The sequence below is a fragment of the Entelurus aequoreus genome, linkage group LG27 (assembly GCF_033978785.1).
Source record: "Entelurus aequoreus isolate RoL-2023_Sb linkage group LG27, RoL_Eaeq_v1.1, whole genome shotgun sequence".
Lineage (NCBI taxonomy): Eukaryota > Metazoa > Chordata > Actinopteri > Syngnathiformes > Syngnathidae > Entelurus > Entelurus aequoreus.
Genome location: NC_084757.1, coordinates 16,695,579 through 16,720,082, shown reverse-complemented (window position 1 = coordinate 16,720,082; position 24,504 = coordinate 16,695,579). Strand labels below are relative to the sequence as shown.

Below are 24,504 nucleotides of genomic sequence, written 5' to 3'. Positions count from 1 at the left end.
AAATGTATTCCAATTGAAAAAAATGTATGAAGACGGAACAATAAGATCATATGGACAGCCATAAGTGTTTACATTTTGCTTTATATTTATTATTTTACTTATTTTGTTGTCTGGTTTTGTATTTGTTTTGTATCATCCCGTGAGGTGAATATTACTTTTTTTGTTCGGTTTGTACTTCATGAAGTTTTGCACTTGTTTCGTTTGTTTTCATTATATTTGGATGTATTTGTTTGGTTTGTATGCTTGTGATTCTGGGCTATCCATTAAGTAAGACTATTTATTATGTTGAAGGGGGCAGGAAATATAAGATTTTCTTCATCCTGTTCCTTCTCAAGCAAAGGTGTGTAAATATGTGATTTAGTTGCTAAAGTTTAATTGTCTATTGATTGATTAAATATAAGATTTTCTTCATCCTGTTCCTTCTCAAGCAAAGGTGTGTAAATATGTGATTTAGTTGCTAAAGTTTAATTGTCTATTGATCAAAAATGCACATCAATGAAGGAGATAAATAAGTTAGTTAGTTTATTTTTCTTCGGTCAGTGGTCAACAAAATAAACAAACAGTTTTACATAAACAAACAGTTGTACATTCATACATTCATAAATTGAAAATGTTGCAGACCGAAAGGGTTAAGGCTGAAGTTGAACACTTATTGCGCCTAACTCTACAAACAATGTCAAATACAAGATGAGCTTCCAAAAAATATAACATTTCCTTTGCACAACATATTATAAATACACCTTGTACACAACATAAACACTGTTCAATTATATACACAGTAAAGGCATTTGAAATATCCTTGTACAGTTAAACTTTTGTACCAATTATAAACTATATACAAACAATTATACTTCCATTATTATTTATGTCCCACATTTAGTTTGTAATTAACAATAGTCATAGTATTAATTACTGTGTTGATTCAAGAGTGATATATTTTTCCAAGACATTGGTCTTAAAGTGTTTTTTAAATGTGTGAATGGAACTGGAAGATTTGAAGGAATCATCCAAACTGTTCCACAGATGAACCCCCTTGACAGAAACACATCTACTTTTTAAGCTCGTTCTTATGTTTGCTTTCTGAAAGACAGCTGAGCCTCTGAGGTCGTAGGGACTCTCCCTAGGTTTGAACCTCTCCTGTAGACACAGAGGCAGCATGTGGTTATGAGCTTTGTACGTCACAATAGCAGTGTTGAGATCAACAAGATCCATTCATCCATCCATTTTCTACCGCTTATTCCCTTCGGGGTCGCGGGGGGCGCTGGATCCTATCTCAGCTACAATCGGGCGGAAGGCAGGGTACACCCAGGACAAGTCGCCACCTCATTGCAGGGCCAACACAGATAGACAGACAACATTCACACTCACATTCACACACTAGGGCCAATTTAGTGTTGTTTTAATGTTTTTAATTTAATAAACAGAGCATTGGTATGGTCATGATAGTCCGCATAATTTACAATTATAATGGATTTCTTTTGAAAATGAAAATGAAATGAAAAATATTAAACAGTGGGCTTTCTAACAATTAGGAAGGGTTGTGTCATGTTTGTCCTCAAACAAAAAACATACAAAACAAAAACATTATTTTTCTCACATCTTTTTCCATTTTCAATCCTTTTTTTAAAATGCTCCAGGGAGCCAGTAGGGCGGCGCTAAAGAGAGCTGCGGGTTGCTGACCCCCGCTTTAAACCAATTCAGTAGAATGGCCCGTAGTATAATCGAAATAGCCAACCCACCCTGACGATGCGCCCTCCGGAACAGCAGGTGGCGGTATGCTCTTATTGACATGGGTTGCAACCCGCCATTGGACGAAAAAAAATCCCAAGATCCTTTGCGAACATATTCTCAACATGGCGGCGTTTCCCGGAGTGAAAATAGCAACTTTAAAATGTAAGTGTAGGGTTTTTGCATTCATTTAAACATTCAACGCCAGACACATACATCTTACTGTGATATTACAAACTTACATTTGTGCTAAAAACGAGATTTTTGACCATGTAATGTTGCGCCACTGCCGTGCTGTTCGATCCTTGTTTGACCCCGAGAGAGGGCCTCATAGCCGGGCTGTGCTGACAACCCAAAGCACGGAGCTTTTTTTCAGCGTTTAAAACTAAACAACTTCAATTTTTTATTTCAATTATTTCACATCAAGATGTTGAGTGATGTCTTATGATATCCAAAGTGCAGCTGGGAGAGACTCCAGCCCATTTCCCCTCCGCGACCCCGAGAGGGACAAGCGGTACAAAATGGACGAATGGACAAATGTTTTATTTTGACTCTCACGAGATGAAACACGATATTAGGTTTGCGAGAAGGAGATTAGACGAAATGTTAACGTTAATTTTAAGCAGCTGCGCTGTGTAGGTTTCTCTTTAGCACTGAAGCCTGATTTAGCCGCACCTGACCCTGTAAGGGACAAGCGGTAGAAAATGGATGGATGGATGAGCAGTAGGCCTACACCTAAATATGTTTACAGTGAAGTGTACTCATGTGTGTTGGTAGATATTGACACAATAATGAGTGTGTTAATTTAAACTATACCTAGTTATATACAGATTGTGGGTGTCGTTTGGCCTATTTTAAGGGAGATGAAGCCCCCCTAAATTAATCTTAACCCCGCCACCCCCTAAATAATTTGGTGAGATTAATTTTTTACAAAATAGTGCAGATAAATTAAATATATATATTCAGGAATATTAGTTCAAATATGTAATAATATAACCTGTCATTATTTACTATGATCATAAATCATTTTGTTTGCCTTCACTTCAAATGTGGAGACCAATGTTCCCTCTAAGGCAGGGGTGTCAAACTCATTTTGAGGGCCACATCGCAGTTATGAAGCCCCCCTAAATTAATCTTAACCCCGCCACCCCCTAAATAATTTGGTGAGATTAATTTTTTACAAAATAGTGCAGACAAATTAAATATAGATATTCAGGAATATTAGTTTAAATATGTAATAATATAACCTGTCATTATTTACTATGATCATAAATCATTTTGTTTGCCTTCACTTCAAATGTGGAGACCAATGTTCCCTCTAAGGCAGGGGTGTCAAACTAATTTTGAGGGCCACATCGCAGTTATGGTTGCCCTCAGAGGGCCAATTTTAACAATCAGTAATATATGAATAAACATGACCCCGAACGGGGACAAGCAGTAGATGGATGGATGGATGGATGGATGGATGGATGGATGGATGGATGGATATATAATACACTAATTAAATATATTTTTTTACATAAGCGGCAAAAAAATGTGCTTTAAAAACTGGAAGCTCAGTCACCAGAATTTTAGCACTGGGTGTTTTACAGCATATTAAAAAATTAATAAATGGAATGGAAAAACAATACCACTGTTTTAGCGCTAAAATTCAGGCAAAAGAGCTGCCTTTTTTTTTTTTTTACCGTAAAATCTTGTTTTAATGTTTTTTGTTTGTTTTTTAACGTTTTAGTGTCTTACTGTATATGTAAAGAAACAGTACCAAAGTTGATTTTCCGGTAAAAATAACTCAGTCGGCAGAATTTAACTGTAAAATCTGTTGTCAATTTTACAGTCTACAATTTGATAATTTGTTTTGAAATCATAAGTCAAGCAGATATTTAAGTAAAGTATTTATCATTATTTTAGCTAGAAAATACATTTTGAATACATGATAATGTAATATTTTGATTTTGATATTTAATTATAAAAGAAATGCAGTACATGATTTTTAATGTCCAAAGGGAAAGAACAAATATATTTAGTAGGAAAAGATGAAGTAATTAAATACATGAACATAACAATGAACACAGTTGTACTTTTTAGATGTCAGGGCCCTATGCAATATTTCTACACATTCTTAATAGTGTACATTTTAACTGACCTCTATGTTACTATGTTTGTCTTAGGAATATGAGTTTAAATAGATAATAATATAACCCGTCATTATTTCATGATCATAAATCATTTGGTATATATATATATATATATATATATATATATATATATATATATATATATATATATATATATATATATATATATATATATATATATATATATATATATATATATATATATATATATATATATACACACATACATTATATGAAATTGACCACTAAATGGTTTGGGGGCAAAAAATCCTTAACTTAGAATTTAATGGCATCAACACATTGCATCCCTAAATTCCTTGCAATAGCTGGTTGAGAAATGTTGTTCTTAAACAAATTGCTCACGCATTCGTTCACAAAGTGGTGACTCTCGCCCCATCCTTGTTTGTGAATGACTGAGCATTTCATGGAAGCTGCTTTTATACCCAATCATGGCACCCACCTAGTCCCAATTAGCCTGTTCACCTGTGGGATGTTCCAAATAAGTGTCTGAGGAGTATTCCTCAACTTTCTCAGTCTTTTTTGCCACTTGTGCCAGCTTTTTTGAAACATATTGCAGGCATCAAATTCCAAATGAGGTAATATTTGCAAAAAATAACAATTCTGTTTTTATTTACGATTTACACAACGTACCAACTTCACTAGTTTTGTATATGTATATGTATGTTGTCTGTCCATCTGTGTTGACCCTGTGATGAGGTGGCGACTCGTCCAGGGTTACCCCGCCTTCTGCCCGAGTGCAGCCGGGATAGGCTCCAGCACCCTCGCGACTCGTCAGGGACAAGCGGTAGAAAATGGATGGATGAATATTTCTATATACACAGTTACACACATACATACATATAGCAAATGTGTCTGACTTAACTCTGACTGGTGTGCTCGCTGGCAAATTTCAGTCAAAATACAGCCTGAAAGAACTTTAGATAAAACTGTTACCAAGTTTTGTGCAAATCAAGGACACGGATTCAAGTAAAACATTCTTGGATGACATTCTGACTATAAAATTGCATTCCTTTACTCGTATTGGGGTCTTAATAAACACATTTTAAATTACACAAGCGAGTAATCACCTGTAATTAATCATTCATAATTTAATCCAAATTCTAAAGTGTGATTAATCTCATTTAAAAAAATATTTTGATATCATTATTGGCATATGAAATTACCTCAGGCTATATATTTTTTCCCATAACAGCATTAAATCGGAACAAGCGCTACAGACTAAAATACAGCAACACCTTATTTGTGTTCTGTTCTGCAGACGTCCAGCAGGTGTCAGCAGAGAGTCAACAAGCGATTCCCTCCAAGCAGCAGGAGTGGAGCTCCAAAGTGGGGCAGAGGGATCCAGAGACGCCCCACATTAAAGAGGAAGAGGAGGAACAGCAACTTCAGGGGTTGATGGAGGCTGATGATGAAGATGAAACTCAGTCCTATCAGCTTTATCACAGTCAAAGTGAGATAAACGGAGGGGCGGAGCTTCTCACTCAACACATCACAGAGGATGATGGAGAGCAGCTCCACATTAAAGAGGAAGAGGAAACTGATGAAGATGAAAGTCGGTCCTCACATTGTCTTCACAGTCGAAGTGAGACAAACAGAGGGGCGGAGCTTATAACTCAACACATAGCAGTTGATGGAAAACTGCTCCACTTTAAAGAGGAAGAGGAGGAACAGCCACTTCAAAGGTTGACAGAGGCTGATGATGAAGATGGAGCTCAGTCCTCCCAGCTTCGTCACAGTCAAAGTGAGGACAGCAGAGGGGCGGAGCTTCTAACTCAACACATCACAGAAGCTGATGGAAAGCATTGTGAAGATATAAACTCAGAACCAGACAACATTTACGCTCCACTGTCAGACATGGACGACATGATGTCAGACTCTTCTGAGAGCGATCACAGTGACGACATCACAAAACCTTTGGAGAGTAATAAGAATTCGAAAGCCAATACGAGACGTTGCACTAACAACAAACACTTTGACTGCCCTGAATGTGGGAAACCCTTTGGACGAAGGAGTAATTTGAAAACTCACATGAGAACGCACACCGGAGAGAAACCCTTCGCTTGCTCTTTTTGTGCGAAAGGTTTCTCCCTCAAGCATCATATGATCATACACATGAGAACGCACACTGGAGAGAAACCTTTTGGTTGCGCAGTTTGTTCTAAAACATTCTGCTCGGCGGATCACATGAAAAGGCACATGCTAATACATACAAGGGAGGCGTCATATCCATGTTCAGCTTGTGGCAAAATATTCACTTGTAAAAAAGGCATGTTATTGCACATGCGAACACACAGTCCTGAGAAACTCTTTACCTGCTCCGTTTGCTGCAAGATGTTCTCCAGAAAGCAAAATATGAACAAACACATGAGATCACACTTCGAGGAGGAGAAATTTGTGTGCACGCTCTGCCCTAAAAGATTCACGAATAAAACAGCTGTCATGATACACACGAGAACACACGCTAGGGAGAAACCGTTCATTTGCATTGTGTGCAATAAAAGGTTTACATGTCATTATAATGTCAGCAGACACAAATGTGCAACAGTCATGGAAGCTGCAAGGACTTAAATGCACACTCTGTTACTGTGCTAAATCTACTATAAATACACAGCATGTTATTAGGCATGTATATTTAGACCTTCATGTGGTGTTCAGGAGTGATTTTTCTGGTAAAAAAAAAACAACTGAATTTCGGCTTTGAGGCCGAACAATTACTTAGAAAATTCAGTTCGCAACACGAATGATTTCGGTGAACATGGGCAGTATCGGAGCCAAGAGCATTTGAAATATTGAACAGATGTTTTTATTTTGAAGGCGCAATATATTGTAGTGTCACTGGCCATTTTAAACAGCATGTAGGATATATTGCCGTGAATATAACTTGTTTATCACGTCTTGCTGTGGTGGTCACTTTTCAGTTACTTAATTGCTAACTCTCAGTGTTCCCAAGTAACACCACCAGTAACTAAAATGTTGTCATTTTTAACACAATACCATTAGTGAATGCAGGTTGTAAAGTGACCTCATTGTGTTGTTGTAGAAGAACAAAGGTTGTTTATTTGATTTGATTTTCATTGGCCGAACTGCTTTTTGCGTTTTGAATTGACATTAAAGAGTGAACAATTGGTTGTTCCACATTATTTGTGTTCTGTTCAAGTCATAATGTTTTTGCCTTGAAAAACTGTTCATTTGACATTGCAGTTTGTAAATGCTTTGAGTTGTAGTTATTTTTGACATATTTCTGCTCAAACTATTTCTCCCGTTTCCAATACAGTATGAGTCTCCCCAAATGTTAAAGTATTTCCTACGCCTTTGCAGGTAGGCAAAGCACATATCAAATCCAACTATTTATTATAAAGTGTTTTTCATATATAAAATAATTGCAACACAAAGTGCTTTACAGACTTAAAAATAATGCCCCGATGACCCACTTCCCCTCGTCATAAGTCACACACACACACACAGATAGATGAATGCATGACTGAGTACAGAGGAGCTAGGTGAAGAAACACTATCACAGGAGCGGTCTGCACGGCCACCATGACGCTGATACAAAGCACCCCTACAGCAGTGCCCGATAAAATTCCTGATGCAGAGGTAAAAATAAAATTTAATGTGGACAATAGTATAAAATATGATTAAAAATAAAGGATGAAATAAGTACAAAATATATGTACAGTATATATATATAATACATAAATAGAACTAAATGAAATCTAACATCCATTCATCTTTTTCCGCTTATCTGAAGTCATGTTGCGGGGGCAGCAGCCTAAGCATAGAAGCCTAGACAGGTTGGTCGCAGGGTGCCTTCTGAAAAATCTAACATAAGTAAGAGTAAAAAGTATTGCACAAATTACTTATCAAATATAATATTAAATAAAAGCCAAATTAAACAGGTGGGTCCCCTGTGTGTTCTTGAAAACATAAATGTGTTGCTACGATAGAAAAAGTGTTCCTCAGTGTTCGCTTTTACAATAATGTCGCTACAGCTTGGTTATTATACAGGTTACGGAATGCAAAAAAAGTATTGTTGACGGTTTTTTAATCCATTTTTAAAGTGATTTAGAGGTAGAACTGCATTGCTAGCTTCCTAGAACGAGCCGATTTTTAAATGTTAGAATGTAGGAGAAAAAACAAAAAACGTTTGTCTTCTTGTCTCATAATGATTGTGAACGATAGGCAAAATCCCCTACCCTAAATATCGACATTAATGTTCATATTAATCATACAACCTGCCATTATTCACTTAAATATGATTATCAAGTTGTCCTTCAGAGTGTAAAGTACCGATGAATTTAAAATGAATTTGCATTCATGTATCATCAGTGGCTAATACAAACCCCCGCAAAAAAGTATTATTATTGTAACAAACAGTTCAGGGTGTCCCAAGTTACCGGTGTGTTGGGTAAGGGGGAAGAGTATTGTCACTCCAAAGTTGCCGTAGGGCTGTGACGTAAGAGGCCTATAAAAGTGGGTTGTTGAAGAAAGTGTGTGAAGAAGACATTAAAGAAGTGGTGGAGACCGGACCAGCTCTCATGACTCCCATTTTTTATTTTCTTATATAAGTACACAGAATATGCGAACCCAGGACACTCGACTACATTATAATGGTTATATTAATATGACCTCATCTTTTGGGGATTAAAACTACTGACGCCTGTTTCTAACGTTCATCGAGGGTCCTTGAACGCACCACTGTTACGAGCAATGCGATGCAAAAGTGAAATCGCACAATAAATACTTTTATTGTGTTTTTGACTTTTTTTTTCTCTCACCTCATCCTTTTTGCAAAATCCCAGTGATGAGTGTGATTGCTTTTTTTATTTTTTTATTTTATAAACCTTTATTTGTAATCTGAAACATTTACAAACAATCGAGAAATAATAATACTAATAATCAAAACAAGTACAAAAACAGTACAAAACAGCGTCAGGGGGTTGTAAAGTCAATAAAGCAACTAAAATAGAATGAAAAATATATATACATGTAACAAAATGTAAAGCCACAAGTTGAAAAACTTATTCGGGTGTTACCATTTAGTGGTCAATTGTACGGAATATGTACTTCACTGTGCAACCTACTAATAAAAGTCTCAATCAATCAATCAAAAGCCATAAGCTCAGCTCGGCTTTGCTCTCCGGGTGGAACGAACCATTTTGCATTTTTGTTAGGGGGTGTAGATAGTGTTGGTCAATTTTACTTTGATGCAACCAAACTTATTATTGAACTTTTACTGCTATATTTATTTAATCATTTGATTAATTATGTTGTAATGTACATACAGTATTTAAAAGACATTAAATAATATTTAAACTTTACAAAGCCGAGCCCCCCGCCCCCGTGCTTGGGGCGCTGTAGAGCACCCCCACCGCAGAAATAAATATGGGAACTCGGCGCCAAATCTTGCTGTAGTGAGATACCAGCGAAGAAGAAAATCCGGAAGTTAGCAAGTTTGTTCCAAAAAATGTGTAAAGTCAAGCAGTTGAGAATGTTGATGGAGCAGCGACTGAATTCTGTAATTGAAGAAATATTTGGAGTGTTGGAAAGAACCATAGCAGAGTACGAGGAGGAACTTTCTAGAACAAAAGAGAAGACAAATCGACAACAAAAACTTCTGGACGCCGTTTTCAAACCTCGAGTTGTGCTACGCAAAGCAGGTTTGTTTACATCTTTTTACCTTATCATGTAACTTGAAAGTAACGTTAAATAGTTATACATTAGCATTTTGTTTTTGGTAAATTATTATTAGTTTTGTTATTATTATTACACAATTGTAATTCAGGGTGTGCATTCTCCGACCGACCCAGCCCATGAGGTCTGCTAAGCAGGGCCCTAAGCTTTGTGTGGCCCTAAACAAGATTTTGTTTGTTTTTGATTGATTGTTTGAAACTTGTATTAGTAGATTGCACAGTATAATACATATTCCGTACAACTGACCACTAAATGGTAACACCCGAATAAGTTTTTCAACTTGTTTAAGTCGGGGTCCACTTAAATCAATTTATGGTAAGTAAATCAATTAATTGTAACCCCATTGTGACCCCATTTTTGTCTTTAATATTACTTAATTGTTGTATTTATACAAACCCCGTTTCCATGTGAGTTGGGAAATTGTGTTAGATGTAAATATAAACGGAATACAATGATTTGCAAATCCTTTTCAACCCATATTCAATTGAATGCACTACAAAGACAAGATATTTGATGTTCAAACTCATGAACTTTATTTTTTTTTGCAAATAATAATTAACTTAGAATTTCATGGCTGCAACACGTGCCAAAGTAGTTGGGAAAGGGCATGTTCACCGCTGTGTTGCATGGCCTTTTCCTTTTAACAACAAACAATAAACGATTGGGAACTGAGGAAACTAATTGTTGAAGCTTTGAAAGTGGAATTCTTTCCCATTCTTGTTTTATGTAGAGCTTCAGTCGTTCAAAAGTCCGGGGTCTCCGCTGTCGTATTTTACGCTTCATAATGCGCCACACATTTTCGACGAGAGACAGGTCTGGACTGCAGGCGGGCCAGGAAAGTACCCGCACTCTTTTTTTACAAGGTCACGCTGTTGTAACACGTGCTGAATGTGGCTTGGCATTGTGTGGCAGAGGCGTCCATGAAAAAGACGGCGCTTAGATGGCAGCATATGTTGTTCCAAAACCTGTATGTACCTTTCAGCATTAATGGCGCCTTCACAGATGTGTAAGTTACCCATGTCTTGGGCACTAATGCACCCCCATACCACCACATATGCTGGCTTTTGAACTTTGCGTCGATAACAGTCTGGATGGTTCGCTTCCCCTTTGGTCCGGATGACACGATGTCGAATATTTCCAAATGTGGACTCGTCAGACCACAGAACACTTTTCCACTTTGCATGAGTCCATCTAGATGATCTCGGGCCCAGAGAAGCCGGCGGCGTTTCTGGATGTTGTTGATAAATGGCTTTCGCTTTGCATAGTAGAGCTTTAACTTGCACTTACAGATGTAGCGACCAACTGTATTTAGTGACATTGGTTTTCTGAAGTGTTCCTGAGCCCATGTGGTGGTATCCTTTAGAGATTGATGTCGGTTTTTGATACAGTGCCGTCTGAGGGATCGAAGGTCACGGTCATTCAATGTTGGTTTCCGGCCATGCCGCTTACGTGCAGTGATTTCTCCAGATTCTCTTAACCTTTTGATGATTTTATGGACCGTAGATGTTGAAAGCCCTACATTTCTTGCAATTGAACTTTGAGAAACGTTGTTCTTAAACTGTTTGACTATTTGCTTATGCAGTTGTGGACAAAGGGGTGTACCTCGCCCCATCCTTTCTTGTGAAAGACTGAACACTTTTTGGGAAGCTGTTTTTATACCCAATCATGGCACCCACCTGTTCCCAATTAGCCTGCACACCTGTGGGATGTTCCAAATAAGTGTTTGATGAGCATTCCTCAACTTTATCAGTATCTCTTGCCACCTTTCCCAACTTCTTTGTCACGTGTTGCTGGCATCAAATTCTAAAGTTAATGATAATGATTATTTGCAACAACAAAAAAGTTTAATAATAATAATAATAATAGATTTTATTTGTAAAAAGCACTTTATATTGAGTAAGCAATCTCAAAGTGCTACAGTGTATTAAAAAAAAAAAACGTGAAGTGAACGCTAACGTAGGTGACTCCGGTGTAACGACCGAGTTGGGTCGTTTTGCCACAAAATACCTCAATGATAACGAGGGGAAATTAAAGGCCTACTGAAATGAAATTTTGTTATTTAAACGGGGATAGCAGGTCCATTCTATGTGTCATACTTGATCATTTCGCAATATTGCCATATTTTTGCTGAAAGGATTTAGTAGAGAACATCGACGATAAAGTTCGCAACTTTTGGTCGCTGATAAAAAAAGCTTTGCCTGTACCGGAAGTGGCGTGACGTCACAGGTTGTGGAGCGCCTCACATCTGCACATTGTTTACAATCATGGCCAACAGCAGCGAGAGCGATTCGGACCAAGAAAGCGACGATTACCCCATTAATTTGAGCGAGGATGAAATATTTGTGGATGAGAAAAGTGAGAGTGAAGGATTAGAGGGCAGTGGAAGCGATTCAGATAGGGAAGATGCTGTGAGAGGCGGGTGGGACCTGATATTCAGCTGGGAATGACTAAAACAGTAAATAAACACAATCAATCAATCAATCAATGTTTATTTTTATAGCCCTAAATCACAAGTGTCTCAAAGGGCTGTACAAGCCACAACGACATCCTCGGTACAGAGCCCACATACGGGCAAGGAAAACTCACCCCAGTGGGACGTCAATGTGAATGACTATGAGAAACCTTGGAGAGGACCGCGGATGTGGGTAAACCCCCCCCCTTTAGGGGAGACTGAAAGCAATGGATGTCGAGTGGGTCTGACATAATATTGTGAAAGTCCAGTCCACAGTGGATCGAATACATCAGCGAAAGTCCAGTCCATAGTGGGGCCAGCAGGAACCATCCCGAGCGGAGACGGGTCAGCAGCGTAGAGATGTCCCCAACCGATGCACAGGCTAGCGGTCCACCCCGGGTCCCGACTCTGGACAACCAGCACTTCATCCATGGCCACCGGACCTGTGCAACTCCCCCTCCATAAGGGAGAGGGGAGCAGAGGAGAAAAGAAAAGAAAAGAAACGGCAGATCAACTGGTCTAAAAAGGGAGTCAATTTAAAGGCTAGAGTATACAAATGAGTTTTAAGATGGGACTTAAATGCTTCTACTGAGGTAGCATCTCTTAACTGTTACCGGGAGGGCATTCCATAGTATTGGAGCCGGAATAGAAAATGCTATATAGCCCGCAGACTTTTTTTGGGCTCTGGGAATCACTAATAAGCCGGAGTTCTTTGAACGCAGATTTCTTGTCAGGACATATGGTACAATACAATCGGCAAGATAGGCAGGAGCTAAACCGTGTAGTATTTTATACGTAAGTAGTAAAACCTTAAAGTCGCATCTAAGTGCACAGGAAGCCAGTGCAAGTGAGCCAGTATAGGCGTAATATGATCAAACTTTCTTGTTTTTGTCAAAAGTCTAGCAGCCGCATTTTGTACCAACTGTAATCTTTTAATGCTAGACATAGGGAGGCCCGAAAATAATACGTTACAGTAATCGAGACGTAACGAACGCATGGATAATGATCTCAGCTTGTGGACAAAATGGAACGAATTTTAGCGATATTACGGAGATGAAAGAAGGCCGTTTTAGTAACACTCTTAATGTGTGACTCAAACGAGAGAGTTGGGTCGAAGATAATGCCCAGATTCTTTACCGAGTCGCCTTGTGTAATTGTTTGGTTGTCAAATGTTAAGGTGCTTGTGCAGCCCTTTGAGACACTTGTGATTTAGGGCTATATAAATAAACATTGATTGATTGATTGATTGATTGATTGGTATTATTAAATAGATGTCGGTGTTGAGCAGGACCGATAATCAGCATTTCCGTTTTCTTAGCGTTGAGTTGCAAAAAGTTAGTGGACATCCATTGTTTAATTTCATTAAGACACGCCTCCAGCTGACTATAATCCGGCGTGTTGGTCAGCTTTAGGGGCATGTAGAGTTGGGTGTCATCAGCATAACAGTGAAAGCTAACACCGTATTTGCGTATGATGTCACCTAGCGGCAGCATGTAAATACTAAAGAGTGCAGGGCCAAGAACCGAACCCTGGGGAACTCCGCACGTTACCTTAACATAGTCCGAGGTCACATTGTTATGGGAGACGCACTGCATCCTGTCAGTAAGATAAGAGTTAAACCAAGACAAGGCTAAGTCTGACATCCCAATACGCGTTTTGATACGCTCTAATAAAATATTATGATCAACAGTATCGAAAGCGGCGCTAAGATCAAGAAGCAGCAACATAGATGACGCATCAGAATCCATCGTTAGCAATAGATCATTAGTCATTTTTGCGAGGGCTGTCTCCGTAGAGTGATTTGCCCTGAAACCGGATTGAAAAGGTTCACAGAGATTGATAGACGCTAAGTGTTCTACTAGCTGCTGTGCAACAAATTTTTCGAGGATTTTCGAGATAAACGGAAGGTGGGAGACCGGCCGGTAGTTTACCAAGAGATCAGGATCGAGGTTAGGTCTTTTGAGTAGAGGATTAATAACCGCTTTTTTGAATGCTAGGGGAACAGTGCCAGAGGAAAGTGATAAGTTTATAATATTTAACACTGATGGACCTAATAATACAAAAATCTCCTTAATAAGTTTCCCAGGAATTGGGTCAAGTAAACATGTTGTTTGTTTTGTCCCATTTACACATTTTAACAAACACAAGACATATATATACTCTATTAGCCACAGCACAACCAGGCTTATATTTAATATGCCACAAATTAATCCCGCATAACAAACACCTCCCCCCTCCCGTCCATATAACCCACCAATACAACTCAAACACCTGCACAACACACTCAATCCCACAACCCAAAGTATATATATATATATATATATATATATATATATATATATATATATATATATATATATATATATATATATATATATATATATATATATATATATATATATATATATATATATATATATATATATATATATATATATATATATATTGGGGCTGCAACTAACAATTAATTTGATCATCGATTAATCTGTCGATTATTACTTCGATTAATAACCGGATAAAAGAGACCAACTACATTTCTATCCTATCCAGTATTTTATTGGAAAAAAACAGCATACTTGCACCATACTTATTTTGATTATTGTTTCTCAGCTGTTTGTAAATGTTGCAGTTTATAAATAAAGGTTTATTTTTAAAAAAATTTGTTTTAACAAAAAACAAAACAAAAACTGCGCATAGCATAGATCCAACGAATTGATGACTAAATTAATCGGCAACTATTTTAATAATCGATTTTAATCGATTAGTTGTTGAAGCCCTAATATATATATATATATATATATATATATATATATATATATATATATATATATATATATATATATATATATATATATGCGCTTTAGAGCCCCTGTCTCAAAAGAAAATAATGTTTGCCTTGGTGCCCTACAATATGAGCCCTCTTTTAAGGCCACACTTGCCTTGACCTTAAAAAGTTAAAATTGGAGGCCTGATGTTCCCAACAAAACATTTTCATTAATGTTCATAATATGCAGCATAATTAATTCAGTTATTAGTTGGCGTAAGCGCTGCAAACTAAAATAACACCTAATTTGTTTTTGTTGTTCTACAGACAACCAGCATGTGTCGGTAAAGAGTCCAGAAGAGATTCCATCTCAGCAGCAGGAGTGGCGCTCCACTGTGGGGGAAAAGGAGCGAGAGCCCAACCTCACAGAGGAAAAGGAGAAAACGTGGGAGCAGACTCAAAGGTTGGAGGAGGAGGAGGATGATGATGACAATGAGGCTCAGTTTTCACAGCTTCATCACAGTCAAAGTGAGGAGTGCAGAGGGGCGGAGCTTCTAACTCAACACATTGCAGATGGAGAGCTTTGTGAAGATATAAACTCAGAACCAGACCCCATCTTTGCTCCACTGTCAGATATAGACGGCATGATGTCAGACTCTTCTGAGAGCGATCAGTGCAGAGGGGCGGAGCTTCTAACTCAACACATTGCAGATGGAGAGCATGGTGAAGATATAAACTCAGAACCAGACAGCATCTTTGCTCCACTGTCAGATATAGGCGGCATGATGTCAGACTCTTCTGAGAGCAATCACAGTGACGACATCCTAAAACCTTTGGAGAGTACACGTGACTCTAAACGTGATGTGAGAGATCATACCTACTGCAAACACTTTGACTGCGGGAGCTCATTTAGACACAGGAGTCTTTTGACAACGTACAAGAGAACACACACTGTAGCAAAACCTTTCGCTTGCTCAGTTTGCCAGAAGAGTTTCTACACAAAGAATGCTATGACCACACACACGCGATCACACATGGAGATGAAATTCCCCTGCTGGCTTTGCAATGAAAGATTCAAAAGTAAACATCACGCCATGATACACATGAGAACGCATGCTGGGGAGAAACTGTTAAGTTGTAATGTGTGTTGCAAAAAGTTCACATTAAAGGGTACACTGAAAACACATACAAGAAGAGAGAAGAAACCATTTTTGTGTTCAGATTGTGCTGAAAGATGAAGATTAAAGCAAACTCGATATTACACACTGGCGAGAAACCTTTTACCTGCTCTGTTTGCAAGAAGAGTTTCTCCATAAAGTATAATTTGACCACACACACGGCAGAGAATAAATTTTTCCTGCTCGATTTGCCCTAAAAGATTAACTCCAAAAAGAGAAAAATGAGAACATACACTGGAGAGAAACCGTTCATTTGTAACTTGAAGGTTCACGTATTGACTTGTATTGTATTCAGTTTGTTGCTTTGTTGGGTCTGCTCCTGTCTCTGGCCATGCTCCCCCCACCCGCCCCAGGCCACCAAAGTGTATATGTTTTTGTTGTTGTTTTACTTTTATGGCTGTGTGTAGAAGTGGCTGGTTTCCCCACGGGGATTATTAAAGTATTTCTGATTCTGATTATTATCAGGTCAGTACTTACAAGCAGACACAGTGTGTTGACAGAAAAGGGAGAACGGACGTATTTTAGCTTAAAAACTAACGATAAAGGTGAAGTTGTAACACTGAAACGCCCACAGGAAGAGGTGCTTAAGACCTGGCTAGCTAGCCAGCGGCTTAAGTCCATCCGCATTTTGCAGTGTTGTGGATACTCCTAAATCACTAATCCTCGCCTCCATGGCGACAGATAAAGTAAGTGTCAGGGTTGCCCCTGACAGTTTGGTTGCGTTTGTCTTAGTTTCCTGTCAGTGCTTTTATTTTGTCTTCATTTCCTGCTTGTATCCCTGAGTGCTTTTTCCCCTCAGATGTGGCTGATTGGCACCGGGCCACACCTGGTGTCAATCAGCCAGATGCTATTTGAACCTGCCTTCCCCTCCAGTCAGGGCTGGATTATTGTCGTTCCGACCTGTCGTGTCGATGTCAGTTTAGCTGGATGCGGTAGCGGTAAACTATATTCTGTAGCGGTTTGTAGCTTGCTGTCTTTTTGTTCCTCGTCTTCCAGTTCCTGATTCCCTGGCATCCTGTTTCCTGTTCCTAGATCCTGGTTTGTGTTTTTTCTTTATATTTTTGGACATTAAATAATGTTTTCCCCCTCAATGCCTATCGTCATCTCTGCATCTTGGGGTTCGTCACCAACACACCCTGACAGTAAGTTTCTTACAAGTATCATCCCTGCAGGACGAAGAATAGCTAAACATGCTTCACTACACACTGTAGCTCACCGGCGTCAAAATGTAAACAAACGTCATTGGTGGATCTACACCTAACATCCACTGTAATGATACCAAGTACAACAGCGTATCTAGTCGATACTACTATGATCACATCAATATTTTTAACCGTCACAAAATCTTTTTTCGTTTTTTTTAAGTTCATATTTTGTTTTTAAACTCAGAAAATATGTCCCTGGACACATGAGGACTTTGAATATGACCAATGTATGATCCTGTAACGATTTGGTATCGAATTGATACCCAAATTTGTGATATCATCCAAAACTAATGTAAAGTATCAAACAGAAGAGTAAGTGATTATTACATTTTAACAGAAGTGTAGATAGAACATGTTAAAAGAGAAAGTAAGCAGATATTAACAGTAAATGAACAAGTAGATTAATAATTCATTTTCTAAACACAATAGTGACACCAAGTGGAATTGAAATATATTCCACACCCTTAAACATGTGGTCAAGGCTCGAATTTAAAGGCCTACTGAAACCCACTACTACCGACCACGCAGTCTGATAGTTTATATATCAATGATGAAATCTTAACATTGCAACACATGCCAATACGGCCGGGTTAACTTATAAAGTGCAATTTTAAATTTCCCGTTAAACTTCCGGTTGAAAAACGTCTATGTATGATGACGTATGCGCGTGACGTCACTAGTTAAACGGAAGTATTGGTACACCATTGAATCCAATACAAAAAAGCTCTGTTTTCATCTCATAATTCCACAGTATTCTGGACATCTGTGTTGGTGAATCTTTTGCAATTTGTTTAATGAACAATGGAGACGGCAAAGAAGAAAGTTGTAGGTGGGATCGGTGTATTAGCGGCTGGCTCTAGCAACACAACCAGGAGGACTTTGACTTGGATAGCAGACGCGCTAGCCGACGCTAGCCGCTGATGACCACACGGATGATCGGGTGAAATCCTTTGTCCTTCCGTCGATCGCTGGAACGCAGGTGAGCACGGGTGTTGATGAGCAGATGAGGGCTAACTGGCGTAGGAGGATAGCTAATGTTTTTATCATAGCTCTGTGAGGTCCCGTTGCTAAGTTAGCTTCAATGGCGTCGTTAGCAACAGCATTTTTAAGCTTCGCCAAGCTGGAAATTATTAACCGTGTATTTACATGTCCACGGTTTAATAGTATTGTTGATTTTCTGTCCATCCTTCCAGTCAGTGGTTTATTTATTTTGTTTCTATCTGCATTTGAGCCCGATGCTATCACATTAGCTCAGTAGCTAAAGAGCTTCACCGATGTATTGTCATGGAAATAAAAGTCACTGTGAATGTCCATTTTGCGTTCTCGACTCTCATTTTCAAGAGGATATAGTATCCGAGGTGGTTTAAAATACAAATCCGTGATCCACAATAGAAAAAGGAGAAAGTGTGGAATCCAATGAACCCTTGTACCTAAGTTACGGTCAGAGCAAAAAAAGATACGTCCTGCACTGCATTCTAGTCCTTCACTCTCACGTTCCTTATCCACAAATCTTTCATCCTCGCTCAAATTAATGGGGTAATCGTCGCTTTCTCTGTCCGAATCTCTCTCGCTGCATTGTAAACAATAGGGAAATGTGAGCAGCCCTCCATCCTGTGACGTCACGCTACTTCCGATAGGGGCAAGGCTTTTTTTTATCAGCGACCAAAAGTTGCGAACTTTATCGTCGTTGTTCTCTACTAAATCCTTTCAGCAAAAAAATGGCAATATATCGCAAAGTGATCAAGTATGACACATAGAATGGATCTGCTATCCCCGTTTATATAAAAACATTTCATTTCAGTAGGCCTTTAACCACGGCAACTGCGGCAAAAGCCGCGACCGCCCTCATCATTTGCCGTAATGCCCTAAAAAACTGAAAGAAACTAATCATAACCATGTTGTTCAAATGTTGTATACTTGTGTTAAACAATGCGAAAGCCTCAAATCATGCTGCTCACTGCTCCCCTCACCTCTCAGGAGGTGGAACAAGGGGATGAGTCAAATACAGAGGGCAATTTCACCACACCTAGTGTGTGTGCGACTATCAGTGGTACTTTAACTTTAACTTCATGCAATTTTTGCGTGAGCTTGCACCCAGTTTTGGATGCCTGTGTTCGCAGGGTTTATGTTGTGACGTCACCGCGAAGTCAAACTTCTCGGGTCTTGCCATGTGTGTTATAACACCATAAGACTCTATCCACTTTCTTTTTTGTAACAGTCCGTGGCCGGGTCTTTCCGAGATTTAGCAAGATTTATTTTAACACAGGCACTACGTCGCAGCGCTCGTATCACGCTAACAAAAATCTGTCGATCTAGTATGAAAGCTGCGGGTGGCTCCGCAAGGAAGTGTCTGCCAAAAGTGAGCCCCGATCAAATATTCTTCGCTCATCTTAAAGTCAGTGGAGCGGACAGGTCGACAGGGTGAGAGTCCACGGTCGAACGAGTCCTCACAAAGGTGAGGCAAGTCCAGGAAAAAGAAGCAATGAAGAATTGTGCCAGTCCAAACAATCACTGAGAGGAATTTGTGTAACTAATTTAAACTATAGGATGTGTAGCTAACTAAAAGTATTATTATAATATTATTCATATCTGAGGTTAGTTCCTCTTTTCTAAAAAAGTTGACCCTTGCACTATATTTAGGACACTTGGGGTTTACACATATTCTTAGTCCTGTACAGTGATTAGAAATAGCCATAAGATAAAAGCTGGTCAGTGTGCAGGTGTACCGCCTGTTGTGACCGGGTGAATCTATATGTTTGTGGAGTTTATTTTCAACCCTGTATAGGGAAAACATGTGTTTACAACTTCACGATAAATGCATAAACAGTGTACATTTTCAAAAGATATATGATGACACTTTTGAAGAGGGTGGGGCGTGGTTTCCTTTGCAATCTGGGAACTATGGTGGCCGGGGAAGGTCACAAAAAATGCAAATGCCACAAGACAACATCTTTAAAGGCCTACTGAAACCCACTACTACCGACCACGCAATCTGATAGTTTATATATCAATGATAAAATCTTAACATTGCAACACATGCCAATACGGCCGGATTAATTTATAAAGTGCAATTTTAAATTTCCCGCTAAACTTCCAGTTGAAAACTCCTTTGGATGATGACGTATGCGCGTGACGTAGCCAGTAGAACAGAGGTATGGCTCCCCCATTGAGGCCAATACAAAAAGCTCTGTTTTCATTTCATAATTCCACAGTATTGTGGATATCTGTGTTGGTGAATCTTTTGCAATTTGTTTAATGAACAATGGAGATTGTAGGTGGGATCGGTGTATAGCGGCTGGCTGTAGCAACACAACAAGGAGGACTTACTTGGATAGCAGACGCGCTAGCCGATGCTAGCCGCCAACCGCATCTGTGATCGGGTGAAGTCCTTCGTCGCGCCGTCGATCGCTGGAACGCAGGTGAGCATGGGTGTTGATGAGCAGATGAGGGCTGGCTGGCGTAGGTGGAGCGCTAATGTTTTTATCATAGCTCTGTGAGGTCTGGTTGCTTAGTTGCTAAGTTAGCTTCGGTGTCGTTAGCAACAGCATTGTTAAGCTTTGACAGGCTGAGAATTATTAACCGTGTATTTACATGTCCATGGTTTAATAGTATTGTTGATCTTCTGTCTATCCTTCCAGTCAGGGATTTATTTATTTTTTGTTTCTATCTGCATTTGAGCCAGATGCTATCACGTTAGCTCAGTAGCTAAAGAGCTTCGCCGATGTATTGTCGTGGAGATAAAAGTCACTGTGAATGTCCATTTCGCGTTCTCGACTCTCATTTTCAAGAGGATATAGTATCCGAGGTGGTTTAAAATACAAATCCGTGATTCACAATAGAAAAAGGGGAGAGTGTGGAATCCAATGAGCCCTTGTACCTAAGTTACGGTCAGAGCGAAAAAAGATATGTCTTTCACTGCATTCTAGTCCGTCACTCTAACGTTCCTCATCCACAAATCTTTCATCCTCGCTCAAATTAATGGGGTAATCGTCGCTTTCTCGGTCCGAATCGCTCTAGCTGCGTTGAAAACAATAGGAAAATATGAGGAGGTGATCAACTGACTACGTCACGCTACTTCCGGTAGGGGCAAGGCTTTTTTTTATCAGAGACCAAAAGTTGCGAACTTTATCGTCGTTGTTCTATACTAAATCCTTTCAGCAAAAATATAGCAATATCGCGAAATGATCAAGTATGACACATACAATGGATCTGCTATCCCCGTTTAAATAAAAAAAATTAATTTCAGTAGGACTTTAACACAACCAAGTGGCTGAAAGCGGACAAAAAATAATGGCGTCACAAAGAAATACTTCAAAAAACATTTTAATGATTCATGACGGTCAGAAAGTGACTTTGATAAGAAATACTTATTTTCACTTATTTTTCCAACTTAAAACGGTTTCAACTTTCTGCCTAGGGTTAAAAAAAGCGCCACTAACGAGGGTCTTTTCGTGTCTTCTCACCATTTTTGTGTCTAAGTTGAATGTCAAAGTTGACCAACTTCTCGGTTTATGGCCACGTCCATATACTATACCGCATACAGCTCTTTAGCACCGCCCTAGTGGCTCCCTGGAGCTTTTCCAAAAATGGAAAAAGATGGGGGGGAAATATATTTCTTGTTTTAATAATATTTCTACATACCACAAACTTTCCTAAATGTTAGAAAGCCCATTGTTTAATATGTTTGTGTTTATGCTTCACTGATGAGAGTATTTGGCCAGTGCCATTTTGTCCCACTAATTTTGGCGGTCCTTGAACTCACCGTAGTTGGTTTACATTAACAACTTTCTCCGTAGCTGCCACAGAAAGGCGTGTTTTATGTCACTCTTTCTTTGTCTCATTTTGTCCAAACATTTTATGCTGTGCGTGAATGCAAAAAGGTGAGCTTTGTTGATGTTATTGACTTGTGTGTAGTGTTAATAATCCATGCTAACATGCTATTTAGGCTAGCTGTGTGTACATATTGCATCATTATGCCTCGTTTGTAGGTATATTTGAGGTAATTTAATTTCCTTTACTTGTGTCTTCTGTGTATTTAATGTATATTTGCACGTCTCATGACACATTATATCTGTATGTAATATTGGCTGTATTTCTGATAGTGTGCGATGTCGTTCCAAGACTACAGCAAATGTTACCATGTCGTTCCAGATCACAGCAATCGTTGCCCAGCTTGCAAAGATTGTAATAAATCCATTAAAAGAAGACAGCCTGTCCTTTCCTTTAACTAGGCACACACATCTAAATACCTTTGGCCGTTTTTAAGCAAGTAATTTCTAGGAGTTATCCAACCCTAACCCCAACTCAATGTGTTGCCTAACACTTGCATAAGGCTTTTAATTTTTGTGGCTCCAGACAGATTTGTTTTTTGTATTTTTGGTCTAAAATGGCTCTTTCAACATGTTGGGTTGCCGACCCCTGTACTATACAGATGAATGGCTTGATTTATTACAAATAATGCATTTTTACTAGCTGAGATGTTATGCTCACGGCACCGCTAAAAGTAGTTCCTCAGCGTTAGCTCTTATAGTAACAATGACACGAATACTTTAATATTCAGGTCACAAGATGTAAATGTAGTATCGATAGCGCTTTTTAGATGTGTTTTAGACGGGCTTGCATTGTCGTATTTTAGGTAGAATGCATAAAAAAAGAAAAACATCATATAAGTAGAGATAACCTGCTCAGTGGTGTAGTGGTTCGGGTGTCCGCCCTGCGATGGGTAGGTCGTGAGTTCAAACCCCTGGCCGAGTCATACCAAAAACTATAAAAATGGCACCCATTACCTCCCTGCTTGGCACTCAGCATCAAGGGTTGGAATTGGGGGTTAAATCACCAAAGATGATTCCCGGGCGCGGCCACCGCTGTTGCTCACTGCTCCCCTCACCTCCCAGGGTGTAAACAAGGGGATGGGTCAAATGCAGAGGATAAGCTCACCCTTATTATTGGTACTTTAACTTTTAACTTGTATTGTTCCAAAAAAAAGTGCAGTTTTCCTTTAAATAATAATAAATATATTGCAATAATAATAAATACAATCTTCAAAAAGGTACCCTTTAAGTTTCACAGAAAAACAGACAAGAAAAAAAAGGTTACTTACAGAATAGTTAGAGTAGCTGAAGAAAACCGATATATAGTGAAATTAATAATACTGATTAAAATATATATATTTGTTTATATATTGTAAAGTCATTATTGTACACAACTACACTAATAGGACATGGGGTCCAAGTCATTGCGTCATCCTGCCATTAAATGTGTTTTTTTATTTTATTTTATTTTATAAACCTTTATTTATAAATTGCAAACATTTACAAACAATTGAGGAATAATAATAATCAAAATAAGTACAAAAACAGTACAAAACAGCGCCAGCGGGTTCCTGCCGTTAAAATTCAATCTAACCGCCAGCTGCTCAGTGACGTCACAGAGGCAGCTCGCGTCACACATCAAAGAACGGGATCGGTCGCTAGCCACATCACTGCTGCCTTGAAAGGACGAGGTGCTAACTTCGTGTCGTCGCTTTCTTAAAAAAAAAACGGTCTTTAGTTATTAGTTAGTCTCTCACTTTTTTTCAAACTAACTCTTGTGTTCGCCAGCTGTGTTTTCAAACATGAGCGGGGACATAAAGCCGGAAGTGCGCCACACGCAGCTTTCGTGTGAGGCGAAAATGTGCAAATTGGAAAAAGCAAAAATGATGATGGAAGAGCGACTACGTGTTACTACTGAAGAACTATTTGGAATGTTGGAAATAACCGTAGCAGAGTACGAGGAGGAACTTTCTAGGACAATGGCGGAGCACAGACGTCTACAAGGACTACTGGATGCTGTTATCAAACCTCGAGTTTTGCTACACAGAGCAGGTTTGTTCACATCTTTTATGCAACGTAAAAGTCATTTAATTGCTTTGTAAGTTATTATTATTACACTCTAAATCAGTGTTCAGTCGATTTTATGGTAAAAAAAAACAAAAAAAACTGGCAGAATTGTACTGTAAAATTACAAACCCCGTTTCCATATGAGTTGGGAAATTGTGTTAGATGTAAATATAAACGGAATACAATGATTTGCAAATCATTTTCAACCCATATTCAATTGAATGCACTAAAAAGACAAGATATTTGATGTTCAAACTCATAAACTTTATTTTTTTTTTTCAAATAATAATTAACTTAGAATATCATGGCTGCAACACGTGCCAAAGTAGTTGGGAAAGGGCATGTTCACCACTGTGTTACATGGCCTTTCCTTTTAACAACACTCAGTAAACGTTTGGGAACTGAGGAGACACATTTTTTCATCTTCTCAGGTGGAATTCTTTCCCATT

At 38.8% G+C, this 24,504-nt stretch overlaps 2 protein-coding genes across 2 annotated transcripts in view; both read left to right on the top strand.

The window, feature by feature from the left end:
* Positions 1–6,999, top strand: part of LOC133644288 (zinc finger protein 37-like) — an 18,052-nt gene extending 11,053 nt beyond the window's left edge. The window contains exon 3 of the mRNA XM_062038659.1: positions 5,143–6,999. Coding sequence (XP_061894643.1) covers positions 5,143–6,452 — 1,310 coding nt within the window. The 3' untranslated portion in view covers positions 6,453–6,999. The remainder of the gene's footprint in view (positions 1–5,142) is intronic.
* Positions 7,000–9,306: 2,307 nt separating this feature from the next.
* On the top strand, positions 9,307–17,052 carry LOC133644162 (zinc finger protein 774-like). Its single transcript, XM_062038500.1, has 2 exons — positions 9,307–9,544; positions 15,122–17,052. Exons 1-2 carry the CDS (start codon positions 9,352–9,354, stop codon positions 16,030–16,032), a joined length of 1,104 nt encoding a protein of 367 aa, XP_061894484.1. The 5' UTR covers positions 9,307–9,351; the 3' UTR covers positions 16,033–17,052.
* Positions 17,053–24,504: the final 7,452 nt, after the last annotated feature.